The sequence below is a fragment of the Episyrphus balteatus genome, chromosome 3, assembly GCF_945859705.1.
Source record: "Episyrphus balteatus chromosome 3, idEpiBalt1.1, whole genome shotgun sequence".
Classification (NCBI taxonomy): Eukaryota; Metazoa; Arthropoda; class Insecta; order Diptera; family Syrphidae; genus Episyrphus; species Episyrphus balteatus.
In genome coordinates, this window is record NC_079136.1 from 27506917 (window position 1) to 27524088 (window position 17172).

At 32.4% G+C, this 17172-nt stretch overlaps 1 protein-coding gene across 1 annotated transcript in view; it reads right to left on the reverse strand.

Annotated features, from left to right (window-relative positions):
- Positions 1-240: 240 nt before the first annotated feature.
- LOC129916816 (cytotoxic granule associated RNA binding protein TIA1-like) overlaps positions 241-17172 on the reverse strand; it is a 295886-nt gene continuing 278954 nt past the window's right edge. Inside the window, exons 6-8 of the mRNA XM_055996972.1 lie at positions 10022-10363; positions 9646-9805; positions 241-1059 (exon numbers count right to left, since the gene is read on the reverse strand). Coding sequence (XP_055852947.1) covers positions 1018-1059; positions 9646-9805; positions 10022-10363 — 544 coding nt within the window. The 3' untranslated portion in view covers positions 241-1017. The remainder of the gene's footprint in view (positions 1060-9645; positions 9806-10021; positions 10364-17172) is intronic.

The window sequence follows — 17172 nt, forward strand, 5'->3', positions numbered from 1 at the left end:
TAATTTCATATTTTCTTAACAAAAAAAAAAAAACTTAAATCTTCTTTATCTGTGTTATTTAAGAGTACAAAAACTAAAAAAGCAAAACCACATATAAAATTTTCTACCTAACATTAAACATTTAGTGTATTTTTGTTTTGTTCTTCAATTTTGTTTCTATTGTGCGTCGTTTAAAAAACAAATTCTAACAAATAACAAATTGTTAAACATTTTCATTTTAGTATTTTTGTTATTATTTTACTACAAATTTCCTACACAAAATAAAAACTAAATATCTATTTTTAAAAATAATCAATTTTTGCATATTACATTGTTTCCTTTTCTTCGCCAAATAATTACTTTTTTTTTATCAAATATTTATTTTTAGTTTTTTTTTATTTACATAATTCTATTTTTAGCTGTTTTTAATTTTTGCATTGATTTACACATTCCACAGATATATCGTGCATAGTCCTACATTAATTCACTAAAGTGTTTACATTTCTAAATTAAATCAAACATATAATTTTTAATCTAATACCTCTACAATAATTTCCTTGTTCTTTTTTTTTTTTGTTTTTAATTTATTTTGCTTGCAATCACTCCCGGCTAATATTCCATATTTGTTGTTGTTGTTTTTTTTTTGTTTTTAATTTTATTTTTGAAGCATTTTATATAATAAGAACACTACAACAATTCTATATCTCTATTTTTTTTAATTTATTGCTAGTTTTTTTTTTGTTTTTGTTTTTCATTTTTTTTTTTTTTGTTTTTACACTAATTTTTTAACTAGATTGTGTTTAGTTTACATATATTATCTACTATCAACTATTTTTTAATTGCATTTTGTTTGTATTTTTGTATGTTTATTTGTATATGTTTTTGTATATATAGATATTTATTCTTTTTTTTTTATTATTTATTTTATGTATATAAAATATCTAACTATATGGATTGTTTGTACAACGACGTCAAACCTTGTGAGTAATCATTCGTTATAGGGTTGCAACCGCATATGGGTGGTGGCCATCATGGGAGCTACACGAGTAAGCTAGTTGCTAACCATTCATCTTCAGCTAACTGTAAAAATAAAAACAAAAATAAATACATACAAATTAAAAAAAAAAACATCAATATAATATTATTTGATAAAATATATTAATTGCGTTTGAAAAATAATTGCTTTTGAATATATGAATTCGAGTATGTATTTATTATATATTTTTTTTTATAGGTATTTAATGAGCATATAATTAAGGCAAACCAAATTACATAATTTTACTGAGTTGGATGACCTTGCTTTGTGTTGATTTGAATTTTTAAAATCTCTTAATAGAAAATTTAAATAAGTTAAAACCCAAAAGCTTAGACAAAAGTTCGGTTCCGAGAAAAGGACGTTGAAAGTTTGAGTTTCCACTCAAATAAATAATAATATCGTGCGACTGATTCGCACGAACTTGCTCTTTGGATTCAAGTTGGTAAAATTTTTTAGAGTTTTTATATAATAAATTTAAATATATATAAAAAAAACATAAAATTCGTTTCCCAAAGCAAAAAAAAACGTCTGAAAGCAAATTGAGCTCAAAAACAAGTATGCAATTTAAAAAGCATTAAAAAAAAATCTCAAAATCCTTATAGCGGTTTTTTTTTAGAAACTAATGTAAAGTTTAAAATTTAATCATTTTTGAATGAAGTGTGAATTCATTTTTCTTGAAAAAAAAAAAAAAATACCTTTTTTTATTCAATCACCTTTAAATCCATTTTATTAATATGACAACCTACAAATTTTATATCATCTGAAAGCTTATTGTTTCAGCACAATATTTATATCGACCATGTCTATACAACATCTACAAAAAGAGCTAGAATATTTAGAACCCAATCAGTTTTCATCAAAAAAGCAAAAAAACAATCTTTTTTCTCTTCTAACGCCATTAAATCCATGTTTTTAAATGACAATCTATAATAAATTTTGTATCATCTGAAAGCTTAATATTTCACATTCCATATGACGCTTCAATCATATCTCTACCATGCCTATAAAAAAAGTAAGAATTTTTTAAAGCCAACCATGTCGAAATTTCAAACTGAGATTACGGTACTTCCTACACTGGAAGAAGTCATCGGCAAGAAATCTCCTCCACCGGTGTTTTGAGGTATTTTTAAAGTTTTTTAATTTGTTTGGTCTCTAAATCTAAAGATATAACTTGTTTAGAAAAGGAACATCTTTTCACACCGTTATCTAAAGATTTTGGATATGAAATTAATTGAAATTTTACACAATTATAGTTTATTTGATTGACTATCTACAGTTTTTTCATTCATTTTCATTTTTTAATTATCTATCTAATAAAACAAAAAAGTTAAAATCAATTGTTTTTTACTGTCGCTTTTTCATTTCTTCTTGTTTCAAATCACCACGATACTAGAGAAGTTTTCACTCCAAAAACTTACTTTAAACAAATTGTTTTGTTAAAAAAAGGAGTTACGTACTATTTTAAAATTTATGCAGCCCATTTTAAGGTAAGAAATTATGGACCCGATTTTTTTTTTAAATCTATGCCTTAAAGTCTTTGAGGCCGTTTTTTGTTGATAACTATAAATTCGAACAATATTTTTCGAAATCGTCTGCTAATGACACTGAAATATTCTAAAATAATTAAGATCTTAAGTAAGTAGTGCTTAAAGGCTTTACAGATTATACAACTGACTATTTCTTATAGTAAAATTTTAATAAAAACAAAATGGTAAACCCTATTAAAATGTTACTCCAATAACAAGATTATTAGATGAAAAAACTAAATAAGTTCAAAAGGAACTTTCCTCACAAAAAACAATAAACCACCCCGATGTCCTTGTTCAACAATGATTAAATCAGCAAAACTTAGCAATATCAGTTGCTTGCATTAAAGTTTCCCCAAAAAAAAATAAGTAAAATGAATGAATAATAGGAAGAATTATACTTCTTAGAACAACACCAACCAAAGGTTGGCACTTCATACAAAAGATATTGCTTTCTCTGCTAGCATCATGGACAAAGCAGAGCAAAACACAACAAGGAGAAAACACGACATCACGATGAAAACCCGCAAACTAAAGTAGAAATAATTACACATTTTGAGAGGAGCAAAGAGAACTTTTATTTTTTTTTTTTTTGTGAGAATTCATGCATTGTGTAAGGATTCACAAGTTGCTCGGTGCATTTCTTTGAATTGTAAGGATCCACAACACCTGGGAACAATGCTTTTGCAATGAACAATTGACTTTCGGTGTAGGTAATACTGTGCGCTAGCAAGAACCAAGAACACCACACATCACACGGCAGCAACACTATTCCATTGATATCAACGTTCCATCTCTGCAGTTGTGTCGTTCAGTTCGGGTGTGAATGAATGAAGGAGTGGAATTGGGGGAATGTCTTTTGTGTTCGCTTAGAATTTTGAAATAATAATGAGCCTGGTTGGTAAAGACATAAAAACGCGAATACCACCATCGACCTCCATAACAATAATAACAACAACAACAACAACGACAACTGATGCTATACGATGTGAAAAGGATGCAATTTACACCTGAACTGAGCAGAGCAGGCTACTGTACATGACATTTTGTTTAAGTCAGGGCTGAAATTTTATTTTTAATTTATTGACAAATGAAAAAAGGCGTAGTAAAAATTAAATGCAATGATTTTTTCTTTTGTTAAGATGCATTTTTTTGAAAACAAAATTTTAAAAGTACCGCCACACGATATTGAGCCAAACCACCAAGTCAGAAAAAAAATTCTATTTCGTCGAACCACCCCTGCACAGTGGTGCCGTTGGTGCTTTTTGGCGTCAAAACTCATTTCTTGGCGAAAAGTTTCATGACTCTGGTACATATACTGAAAGATATATCTGTCAATTTTTTAAAAATCAAAATGGCGCTGCAGTTCCATAATGGCGGACGGAATCAGCGTTAATACTGAATTTTTATTTTAAAAACACCTAGAAATTTCGAGAAACTCGTGTCAAAGGTAGGTATTAATATATATTTAATGAAAAAAAAAAATAAAAAATTTTGAAAACAAAGTGCCAAATTAGTAAAACACACTGATTTTGAGACCTCTTATATACTATTTCAAAGTTTTTTTTTTAACTAGGCTTGTTTTGACGTCTTTCTTTTATGTTTTCACTCAAAAAATTGACTATTTTGGGGTTATATTGTTGCCGAATAAGTTTTAAAGTAAACAATAAAAAACATAATAAAATTAAAATGTTCAATAAAACTGGGGTATTAATTTTTTCGACTAACCAAAATACACTCAAACAATACCTAGACTATTTTTTCTTAATTCAAATACGAAGTTAAAGATCTATGACGTCACGTTTCTGAGTTATAAGATGTCCTAGTTGAGTTTTATATTTAGAAAAGTTCGTATATTTTGGTTCACCGAAAAAATAAAAAATCAGTATAATTTTTCATTATAGTTATCATGTTTTAATGCTCATGCTGATTTAACAAAAATCCATGAAATTGTAAGTGTGTTATACTAATTTGGCACTTTTTAAACTTTTTTTTTTTATTTTTGATTTTTTTTTCATTGAATATGAACAGTTATAAGATGCTACACCTTTTTGATACAAATTAACATATTATACTCGGGAATTTGGACTCAAATATGATATCAAATATAAGATCAAATTACTGGATCACAATGTCTTGCTCTAATAATTAAAATAAAAATGCTTAAAATTCTAACGTTTTGTTTTTTAATCACTGACAGACTTATTTAAAAAAAAAATTTACATGGAAAATTATATTTTTTTTTTTTTATTACAAAAACATCTTTTTAAGTGATTTTTTGATTAAATACGATTTTTTTAGGAGAATAAATTCTCATAGTAAAACATGGCTTGACTTTCAACTTTATCAGCTACAACTTTCTAACTATCAATAATATCGAAATGTTTGTCTTAACTGTTGCATGGAAGAGCGATTGTTTTTGTCTGTAGAGGGGAAAGACCGAGTTGTGGCAGATCTTAATAATTATCATTTGCTAAAATTCTTCAATTTCCCACAATAACCTTTAAAATTTCAGAACTTGGTTTAATTTTTTTTCTTAATTTCTTATTACATATTTATTCAAACTAGTGATAAAAACTATCAAACTATCGATAGTTGTTAAATATTCATTCATTCGATAGTTTTAAATCATTCATTCATTCATTCATTCATTTAGTTACAATTTTCGTTCTCCCTGTGCAGGGACGGGTTAGAATATTCCTGCAGCGCCTCCCCGCTTGTCGTAAAAGGCGACTAAAGGAGCAAATTTATCTAGGTCACAAACACCAAGGTGAACCTAGCGACACTTAACACCTGTAAACTTTCCCAAAAGTGTGCATGCCAGTCCCTGGGTTGGCACGACTGGAGATCACCGGTGCTGTTAAAGAGAGATCAAATACAAAACTGGAGTATGCACGCGTCGAAAAAACAACAACAACAACAACGTTTCGCAAGATTTTGTGAACTGAAGCATTATGGAAGTACTCGTCCAAAGAAATGACACTACCCCGCCAGGCACTACCATTACTAATGGTACTGATCCTGGACCGAGTAGCAATGCTCGGGTCAGAGCTAGACGGATTCCGGGGGCTAGCAAAGTAATGCCACAGATTATACAAAATCTGAGAGTTGCGAGTTGGAACGTTGGGAGTATGACAGGTCGAAGCTTCGAGCTGGAAGAGATGATGATAAGAAGGCGAGTAGACATCTTGTGTGTCCAAGAAACGAAATGGCGTAACACGGGAAATAGGGCCCGTTTCTTGGATACAAGGACAAAAAATTACAAGATGTTCTACTATGGAACCGAAAAGGGTAAGAACGGAATCGGAATCATCCTTACAAAAGACCTCTTAGGCAGCATATTGTCCATTTCGAAATTCAGTGACCGTTTGATGTCCCTTAAATTGGTGATTAAAGGAAAGTTGTGGAATATTGTCACTGCATATGCTCCCCAAATTGGATGTGAGCAGGTGGAAAAAGATGCATTTTGGCTAGATTTTCACAACCTACTTAAGGACATCCCAAAGGAAGAGTTTTTGTTCGTGGGCGGAGATTTAAATGGACATGTCGGGAAAACAAACGAAGACTATGAAGATTGCCATGGAGGCCTCGGATACGGCATCAGGAACTCTCCTGGTGAAGACATCCTGAGCTCGTGCAAAACATATGGTCTTATCGTACTTAATACCATGTTCATCAAACAAAGCCGACACCTGGTCACTTACAGCAGTGGTGGAAATGAGACTCAGATTGATTACCATTTGGTATCTAGTTTCATGAAACCTCGGGTCAAGGATTGTAAAGTGATACTGGGAGAAGCGATCGCCCACCAACACCGTCTCCTACTGACAGAATTTTTTATGGAGACAGTGAACGACAACAAAAAGACAAAGACTTTTGGGAAGATCAAATGGTATAATCTGGATAAGGAAAAAGGCGAAGCTTTTATTTCGAATATGCAAAACTATCTGTATAACAACACCAACATATTTCGAAATGAAGAGAGTACAGCACAAAGTATGTGGGACCTCCTACAGCGAACTTGCATAGAAAAAGCCAAAACACTGTTAGGGGTTTCAAAAGGACACAACCAACAAGGCAAAGAAACATGGTGGTGGAATGATGAAGCTAAAGCAGTTGTAAGTAAAAAGAAAATGGCTTTCAAAGCTTGGTCGAAGTGCCCCTCTAATAATACAGAGCAAAAGTCACGCCTCGAAGTGGAATACAAAAACTGCAAGAAAGAAGCGAAGAAGATATGTGCCCAAATTCAAGCCAAGAATACGGAAGACCTGTATCGGGAGCTAGATGAAATTTCTTCCCCGACTGCTGGTGCTATTCAAGAGCTACGACAAAACGTGAATAAGGGCGCAACCATCTTCAAAATAGCCGCTCAAAGAAGAAGAAATGCTCAGGAGATCTGTTCGCCAAAGTTTATTAACAATGCTCAAGGCCAACTACTTGTGGAAAACGAAGAAATCCTCCACAGGTGGCGACAGTATTGTGACGAACTTCTAAATGAACAATTTCCAAGGCTACACTTTCCAATAGCTTCACCTAACTTAAGCGAAGTATCCGATGTCACAGTCGAAGAAGTTAGTGAGGCTGTAAAATACTCCAAAAAGGGAAAAGCTGTTGGGCCAGACGAAATACCCTCAGAGTTTTGGAAAAAGATGGGAGACATCGGGTCTAGATGGCTCATGGTTCTTGTTTCCAAGCTTATACGAGGTGATCGAATGCCTAATCAATGGAGGGAAAGTTATCTTCTTCCAATATACAAAGGGAAGGGTGATACTCGAAGCTGTGATAATTACCGTTCGATTAAGCTGATGTCACACACCATGAAGATCGTTGAGCGAGTCTTGGGTAGCCGACTGCGAAAAATAATAAGGCTATCTGATGACCAGTGCGGGTTTGTTGCGGGTAAATCAACCACAGATGCAATCCAGAGTATCAGAATCATTATGGAAAAACATCGAGATTCCTTGGAGGATTTGCATGTGGTATTGGTTGATTTTGAAAAAGCATTCGATCGACAACCACGAGATCTGATATGGGTGGCCCTCAGACAACGAGGAGTTCCGGAAACCTATGTGCGGATAATTATGGACATGTATGATGGAGCTGTTACTAAAGTAAGATGTGCAGCTGGAGTCACCGAAGAATTCGAAATCACAGTAGGTGTACACCAGGGAAGCGTCTTGAGTCCTCTGCTCTTTATTACCGTTCTTGATTACCTGCTTCAAGGCAAAGTGACGGACCCAAAAGTGCATCAGTTATTCTTTGCTGACGATGGAGCCATCATAAGTGAAGACCCGATATCCCTGCAACGAGCACTTGATGTATGGGTGGATGTTCTAGAAGGTAGTGGGTACCGCATAAGCGCGAAAAAGACAGAATACCTATGCTGCCCATTTTCTGATCCACACAGGCCTATTCCTGACATTTATTTGAATGGTGTAGTGCTTCCCAAGTGTGAAAAGTTTAAATATCTGGGGTCTATGATAAATAACGAAGGTACTTGTGATGACGATATCAATCATCGCGTAAGCGTAGGGTGGATGAAGTGGCGGGAAAATTCTGCTATCTTCTGTGATCGAAAAATGCCCCCTAAGCTGAAAGGAAGGCTCTACACCGCAGTTGTGCGTCCAGCACTCACATACGGTTCACAATGTTGGACAATGTACAAAAAGTATGAGAGTAAGTTAACGGCAGCTGAGATGAAGATGCTTCGCATGACAGCAGGAGTAACAAAGCTTGATAGAATTAGAAGTACGAAGATCCGAGGAAGCCTTCATGTTAAAAATACCATCTCCCAAAAAATTGAACACGACCGACTCAGTTGGTATTGCCATGTTCAAAGGAGAGATCCTGAGAACCCCGTCAAAAAAGCAATATCATATAACGTTCCAACACGAAATAAAAAGAAAGGTAGGCCTAAAAACTCCTGGTACAAGCAAATGCAAAAACACCAGCATTCAGTTGGCCTCAGAAACGGAACAATACAAAACCGGGAGGCTTGCCGCCGATTTCTGAGGTCAACCCGGCGAACCCCACAGGCGGATCACTAGTGTGAAGCAGTAACGTGGGAAGGTTATGATCCCCTCGACATCGAGATCATAACAGCGCCGAGAAAAAAGGAAGAAGAAGAAGTTACAATTTTCGTTCGAAGAGTTTTTTCATTCGAATAGTTTTTTCATTCGATAGTTTAGTTACTATTTTCATTCGAATAGTTTTTTCATTCGATAGTTTAGTTACTATTTTCATTCGAATAGTTTTTTCATTCGATAGTTTAGTTACTATTTTCATTCGAATAGTTTTTTCGTTCGATAGTTTAGTTACTATTTTCATTCGAATAGTTTTGTCATTCCATAGTTTAGTTACTATTTTCATTCGAATACTTTTTTCATTCGATAGTTCAGTAACTATTTCCATTCGAATAGTTTTTTTTATACGATAATTTTTTCATTCAAATAGTTTTCTAAACGTTAGTTTTTTCATTCAAATAATTTTCTTAAACGATAGTTTTTTCATTTGAATAGTTTTTTTTATTCGATAGTTTTTATTCGATAGTTTTTATTCGATAGTTTGTTCAATAGTTTTTATTCAATAGTTTTATTCGATAGTTTTTGTTCGAATGAATAAATGAGTGAATGAATGAACTATTCGATAGTTCAAATCATTCAGTTACTAACTATCGATAGTTCAAATCATTCGATAGTTCCCATCACTAATTCAAACTCCCCATTTTCAAAATAAGATTGCAATAACGACAATGAATAAAACCATATTTTATAATTTAAAATGCCTTGAATCTTTAAAAGCTCTTCATCATAATTAATCCGGACCTGTCTTTTGTTGTCATGACAATATGGCAAATAGCAGAGAATCACAAGCCAGAAGAACAAAGTAGTAGAAACAATTTTGTATTGAGTGCAAAACAAAAGAAAATAATATAGAAAAAAAGTGTAAGGAACAAAATGATAAACTCCTTGGCAGAAGAAGGAACGACTTTTATAGTCCTTGTATTTTTATTTATCTGTTGCACCTTGCAAAACAGTGAGAGGGAGACGACATAGCATAGACTCACTCTGCTGGGCATATAAAACAACTTTCTATACTACTCACCTGAGGGCTAACCTGGAACTGTTGCATAGGGTATGCGACAACACCAGTTGCCTGCGGCAGAGCACTGCCAACTCCTTGTGCTATTTGTGGTGCTGTTGCACCTGGTATTTGCGCTTGAGGGGGTACGCTTTGCCAGGCTCCCGGTATTTGTACTCCCATTCTGTAAAAAATAATAACAAAAAAGAAAATTGAAAAAAAAAAAAAACAACACCAACAATAATGTAGAACACAATGAATGGGAGGAAAAAAAAAGTAAAAATTTAGAGACGAAAAAAATAAAAATGACACAATGCATAGTTGAGTAGACATGAACAATGCGCCAACACCGACAACGACAGTGATGATGACGAAAGGACGTTATAGTTCATCCACTTACCCCATATATCCTTGTTGGTAGCCGGCAAATTGGCTGTAGGCATAGCCTTGCATTCCTTGCAAGAATTGTCCCGCTTGCAGGGCATTTGTTGGTGCTGGAGCTGCTGTTGGATATGTTGGCGCAGAGGGATACCAATAGCCAGCAACTTGTTGTCCGTAAGCTGCTGCAGCAGCCGCTGTACCAAATGGGAAACCCGCTTGACTTAGAGCTTGGCTGGCAATTGATGGAACATTATTGGGATCACCACTTTCCTTGCCCCACGCACATTTGACTGGCTGGGAGTTAATTTCGGAATTGTGAACGGCAACGATGGCATGGGTGGCTGCTTCTTTTGTAGAAAATCTGAAATGTCAAAAAATGGTAGGTACATTAAAATATATTTAAAATTAATTATTATTATTAATATAGTCACAAAATCTGAGACATTTTGTATTCAGATAAGTAAAAGGAATGTTGGGAATAGCAATGTCATGGCGGGAAAATCTCAAATTTGAAAAGATAAAATAAAAATATCCATTATCCACTATCCATAATCCATTATTCAATGATCATTATCCATTATGTATTATCCAGTATCCAGTATCGATTATCCTTTATCCATTATCCAGTGTCAATTATCCATTATCCAGTATTTGCTATCCAGTTTTTATCCATTATCCAATATCGATTATCCCTTATCCAGTATTCAATATGCAGTATTCATTATCCATTAACCAGTATCTAGTATCCAGTACTCAATATCCAGTATTCTTTATCCCTTATTATTAATCCCTTTTCAATTGTGCAGTTTCCATTATGAATTATCAAGTATCCATTATTTATCCATTATTCAGTATCAGCTTCAGTTCCAAAATTGATATTTTGAACGTTTCTGATATTTCAATAAACCAACAAAAATTTGATTTGTCGAAGTGAAAAAAAAAAAAACAAAAATCAATTACATGAGGATTTAATTTGTATTTAAACTTAAACAACTAAACATTACAAAAATACACAAATACATTTTAAATTCATACAAATTTTCAAACAAAAAGGGTAATGTCCTTGAAACGATTTTTTTTTTTTTTTTGAAAATTCAGTTCAAGCTCTTCAACTTTTCAAATTCAACACTGAACTACTGAAAAACATACGTTAATTTAAAGCCCACATAATATAGAACCACCCTCTGTCAGAATGTATAAACATCAAGATGAACGAAATGGCGCAACATTATCACTCGGTGTTCTCCTTTCCATTTTTTTAAATGAGTTTTCATTAAAAAGTTTCCTTCAGAAATCATCTCCTTTCGTCTATATCTATGCATCACTGCCATTCTCTCTCTAAAAGTGGAAGTTAAAGCGAGAAAACCTCACTGAAATTAGAATCAACATCAAGAAGGAAAATGTACTTTTTCTCATCGTGTCGTGTTGTGACTCATGTAGGTGAATACAGGGTGTTTTTTTTTTAAACTTCAAATCGGATTGATTCATAGTTGATCTTCAAGCACTCTGTTAAATTCCCAGGAGCTCAAAGAATCTCCTGTCATTTTATTTTAACACGATAAATTGAATATACATATTCTGGAACACCCTGTAAAAATACAACTTTTCAAGCACAAGAAAGTCCTAAACAAATGAACACAGCACAAATAGGGTACATCATTCTGCACTATTTTGTGGTAGTGAAGTTTTTTTTTTTTGGGTAAATTGTAAAAGTAGGTATAGGAACCAAAAAGACCAAAGAAATGATGCTTTAGACTCTGTCCATGTCCATCCAAGCTGCTGCATATAATCGTAGTCATAGTCACCCAAAAACCCAACGAACATGCAATGGCTAACAAACAACAAGTTTAACTTTATACATAAAACATTATGCAATTATAATGGGTATGGCTGGCTTGGCTACATACCTCATACTGTAAAATTAGTACAAGATACTACCGCATAAGAAAAATCATAGTAGTATAGTAGGTAGGAAAGCAGTCAGTGCAGTTGTATAGTGCCATGACCATTTGCTATTAAAAAAGGAAGGCGAAGATCCTTTTCAGACAGCAAAATTATTATTCTCCTTATATTTACAGGCAGGCAGGCATACTCTTCCACCAGAGTTGCACACTCGATTTTCTTTTTACTTGCGATATAGGTACTATAGGGCAAGTTTAGGATTCGTAAAAAAAATCGAACTCGAGATAACAATTTTACATGACATTACGATGATGGAGAATGCCAAAAAAGTGGGTCCGGCAATTCTGTCTGTCTGTCTGTCTGTCTGTCTGTCTGTCCGTCTGTCTGTCTGTAAGAACCTCGAGCTACATCCTAAACTACTGAAGCGATTTTCTTTAAACTTGGTAGTTAACAGTTTTGAGTGATTCCCTAGAGGAGAAATTGAAGTTTTTTTTTTTAGGACCAAAACTAACGGTACCTGTCATATAACGGTTGATTTATTTCAAAAACGGCTCTAACGATTTTGATTAAAATTTTTCTGCTTACTGTTACAGATAAGAGCCTTCTTTGACAATAAAAAAATTATTTTTTGTACCGTTATTAACGGTACCTGCCATAGAACGGTTTTTTTGATTTATGAATTTCTCATAAACGACATAACAGATTTCGACCAAGTTTTTAATACAGAAACGTTTAATTAATCATTATTTAAAAAAATTTAAAATTTTTCAAAAACCACATTTTTCGATTTTTAAAAAATATTTCAAAATTTTTTTTTTGAAAAATCAATTTTTTGGAAACGAGTTGGTGAAAAAATTTGAAATTTTGTTTTAATGTGTAAATTAATTATTTATTCAAAATTGCATATCAACTTTTTTTTTGAAAAATGTTAGAAAATTTTTATATATAAAAAATTATTTTTTTAAAAAACGGCTCTAACGATTTTCGAAAATTTTTTTCTAAAAATTCCTTTTTATACTAGAAATAAAATGGCATACTTTGTTTTTTGTAAAAGATCATTTAAAACGGTATTTTATTATTTATAAAAACGGATTTTATTTTTTTTGTACCACTAACGAAATTCCGTGAAAATATCAAATTTTCCCTAATTTTGTTCAATAAAAAACTTTAACATTAGAGTAACTTTTACCATAAGAGCAAGTACGTGCGACCCCAGTCGTGCAATTTATTTTTCTTTGTGTTCATCGTGGTGTTTCTCTTTGTTTCGGTGAGAACGGTTTCTGAAATGAATGAATGAGTAAGTGTAGAATCAGTTTTTATGGTTATGTATGGAAGGCCAAAACCAAAAGGCAGTCTTTTGTTCCTGTTGTTATTTCTACAACTCAGCATGCAGGGCCGTCTTAAATTAATAAAGCCCAAGAAAAACAGAGGATCCTTCTCCGATTGAGTATTATTTTGAAATTTTGAAGTTTATTATCATTACTTTTTTTATAACGGAATTTCTAATTTTTTTGGTCTTTCGATGTAAGCCATTTACGAATGCAAAAAAAGTGGGTCCTGCAATTCTCTATTTCTCGAGCTACAGCTTGTCAAAATCACCGAAGGGATTTAGTTCAAACATGGTAGTTTAGAGTTTTGAGGGATTGATTCCCATAAGAAGGGAAATTGATATTTAATTTTTAAGGTCTAAACCGGCATATGACCAAAATTGAAAAGCTTTCATCTCTCTCAAACGCGTTATTAAAATAATCTTTTTTATCAAAAAACAAAACCGACTTCCATGGATCAAAACTGGGTTTTATGGTTTTTCTAATAGTTCCTATGGCTATAACTGAACGAATTTGAAATGGGACCACATTGCAGCCAATAGCTTTCCAATACAAAAAGAATCATCAAAATTGGTTCACTCAGTCCAAAGTTATGAGGTAACAAAAATAAAAAACAAAAAAGAGGCGAATTGAATACCTCCTCCTTTTTGGAAGTCGGTAATAAAAATCGGTAAACTTAGGCAAATAAGATACTGATTTTAAAATAAAAACTAATATTTTTTTCCGGTAATAGAACCGTTTTATTGATTTCTGACTTTCTCCTAAATAACTAAACTGATTTTAACGAAAATTTTTATATAGAAGCATTCGGAGGTTTATTATTTAAAATTTAAAATTTTTTCAATAAAATATAATTTACAAAAAATTGTATTTTAAATAATTTTTTTGAAAAAATGCGGATGTATTTTTATGGATTTTTGTTTTAAGGTTTTAAATAATATTATTAAAGAATGGCAATCCAATTTTTTTTTTAATGTTTAAACAAATTTATTTATAAAAACTATTTTATAAAAAATGCCTCTTATGAGTTAAAAAAAAAATGGTTCTTAAAATGACATACTGTGCTTGTAGGTCTTAACAGCTCAAAAGATGTTCTTGCAATTTGAAAACTTGATATACTTTTTTACATTTCTTCAAATTTTTTTTTTAATTATTGTTCTTTTATGTGCTTCTTGTTAACGACTTAACTGATTTCGACGAACATTTTTATGCGAAAGAGTATAAAAATTTTAATTTAACATTTAAGAAAAAATTTCAAAAATATTAATTTTGCATAAAAAATATAAAATTCTATCTTCTAATATATAAAAATCTCCTTCGAAACGGCTAGACTGATTTTTATGAAATTTTGTACACATATCGGGTAGGTCTGAGAATCGGCCAACATCTATTTTTCACCTCTAAATTGCTAGGGTGGTCCAGCCAAATTTTTTTTGTATATCTTCTTGGAACGATTTTTTCGAAATTTTTTGTGTATATAGGGAAGTCTGAGAATCGGTCATTCGACCAACATGAATTTTCATATCATTAAATCGTTAGGGTGGTCCAATCAAAAAAATTTCTATATATTATTGAAATGATTTTTATGAAATTTTGTAGGTATATCGGGTAAGTCTAAAATCGGTCAACATCTATTTTTATACCACTAAATATTTAGGGTGGTCCAACCAAAAATTTTTTTTTTTTTAATAGGTATATTTTTGGAACGATTTTTATGAAATTTTGTGGGTACATCGGGTAAGTCTAAGAATCGGTCAAAATCTATTTCCATACCATAAATGGTAAGCGTGGACCACTCCAAATTTTTTTTTGAACGATTTTTTCAAGTTCTGGGTTTATGTTGTTTTCAAGGGGTTCAAAAAAGTTAGCTTTCCAAATCATATGAATAGCCTAAATTCGTAATATTTCATATTCTAAATATAGAAACTTTAAGCCTACAAACATCAATTTTGATAATGCTATCAATAGATGTCAAAAAAACACATTCTTTAATTTATAAAGACCTGGAGTCGAACTACGGCAAACGTTCGTTAACGTTTTGACCTTTATACTATATTTGATGTTGTGACCCGATTTTTTTTTTTGGAAAAGATTGGCAAACTCCAAAATTGGAAGTAAATAGCCGAAGAGGCGTAACGAAGTCCGCCGGGTCAGATAGTTTGATAATAATATTTTTCAAAATGGGCTGAAATAAATTTTTTTGAAATTTTCTTTTAATACGTGTATTAAAAATTTCTTCATTATGGCATACCAAATTTGAAGAATTAAATAAAAAATTTTTTTTTTAAATAATTGGCAATAATGTAACGCAATTTTTTTTTTCTATGAAAATTAATAGGAAAAAAATGCAATAAATATCATAAAAATAACTTTAAATGTATATTTTACTACTATGAAATATTTCATGACAGAGTATGGACTTTTTTTTTTATTGAATATAAACCCAAATCCACTAGCGGATATCTACTTTGATATAAATTATTCGAAATTTCTAATTAAAATACTGTTTTTAAACAGAAAGTTGTGTTTAAGCGCTTTATCTGGCGCCATCATTTTAAATTCACCGTTTTAAGTAAAACTAGTTGGCAGTTTGTTTTTGTATTCTCCATACTTATATCCTTCAGTGTACCAGATTTCATAAATTTTTTGTGAAGAAATGGCCACATAAATGATTTTTGAAGTCGAAATTCATGAAAAGCACCATTGTGCGATCAGGTACCGTGAAATTCTACACTTACAGAATAATAACCCATAAAAAAGCAGGAAAAGAGTTGCAATTGTAGATTACTGCATAATAGAGTCTGTACCAAATCGGAAATCCACCTTTCTTTAGTCATTTCGGGCGAGCTGAATTTAGTGGCAGCAACCAAAAATTGTAGTAATTTTTTTTTCTTAAAAACAACTGTGTCCATGTCCAATAGCATAAAATAAACTTGAGTAATGAGTGTTTAACAGCTCATTTTTCGGAAAAGTTTTGATGGGCTTTGACCATTCTATCTAACTTCCTATGTTGTTTGGACTGATTTTTTTTTTTTAACTTTTACAATTTGTTAAAATCTAATTTTCAGAAATCCTTTTTTCAGCTGAAAATTTAGGTAAAATTAGCTAAACTGTCAAAGAAGTTAAGAAGATTGACTCGTGTAAAATATTGGTTTATGAATTTAACGAATTTTTTTGAATTTAATTTGTTTCATCATTCTTGTAATTTTTAAACCAATAACTAGTGGCATTTTATGTGACAGCAGTTCGCTATTTTTGGTGGCTTACATAGTCAAAGCCACTTCATTCAACTACAGCCCTGGTATTATAAATTATCTTTGCTTAAGCGATGTATGTGGTAATGTGTGCCATAAAATGAGGAACCTCTCCTTTGTCCAGAGACGACTTCAATGCTGACCCCAAAAGACTGAAAAGAATTCCATGTACTGCACCGTGCCTTATCCGGTGCTGGGATGGCATGGCGCTTCTCAATCCACTGTGGTGTGGTTATGGAACTTGTACAATGAAAACACCATGGCGCACTCTGTACTTCTTCTTTGTGTACATCTTTGGGTCTTGCCTGCAGCCTCGTGCGTCGTCGCGTCGTTGGTCGGTCGGTCCTTCAGAGCAAACCAACAAAGGGTATTGTTGATTTATTAATGGTGCAAGTGAATGTTGTCTTGGGGATAATGGAGCCTATCCACCATAAAACTCCATCTATTTGCTTTTTAGTTTTTCTTTTCCCTTCCTATCTCCTCTCTCTTTCGGATGCAACGAGAACAACTCCTGTCTGAGTTCATTTATTCTGTTTTCTAGTTTTTTTTTTTTTTTATTATTTGTTAACCAAGTGTTTTATTTTTCAGTCAAGTTTTTGTATGGACAAGGACTTGATGCTCTGTTAAAACAAAAAGAGGTGGCAAAGGAGAGGTTTGAGTTTAGAGTTTTTTGACATTTGCTTGGG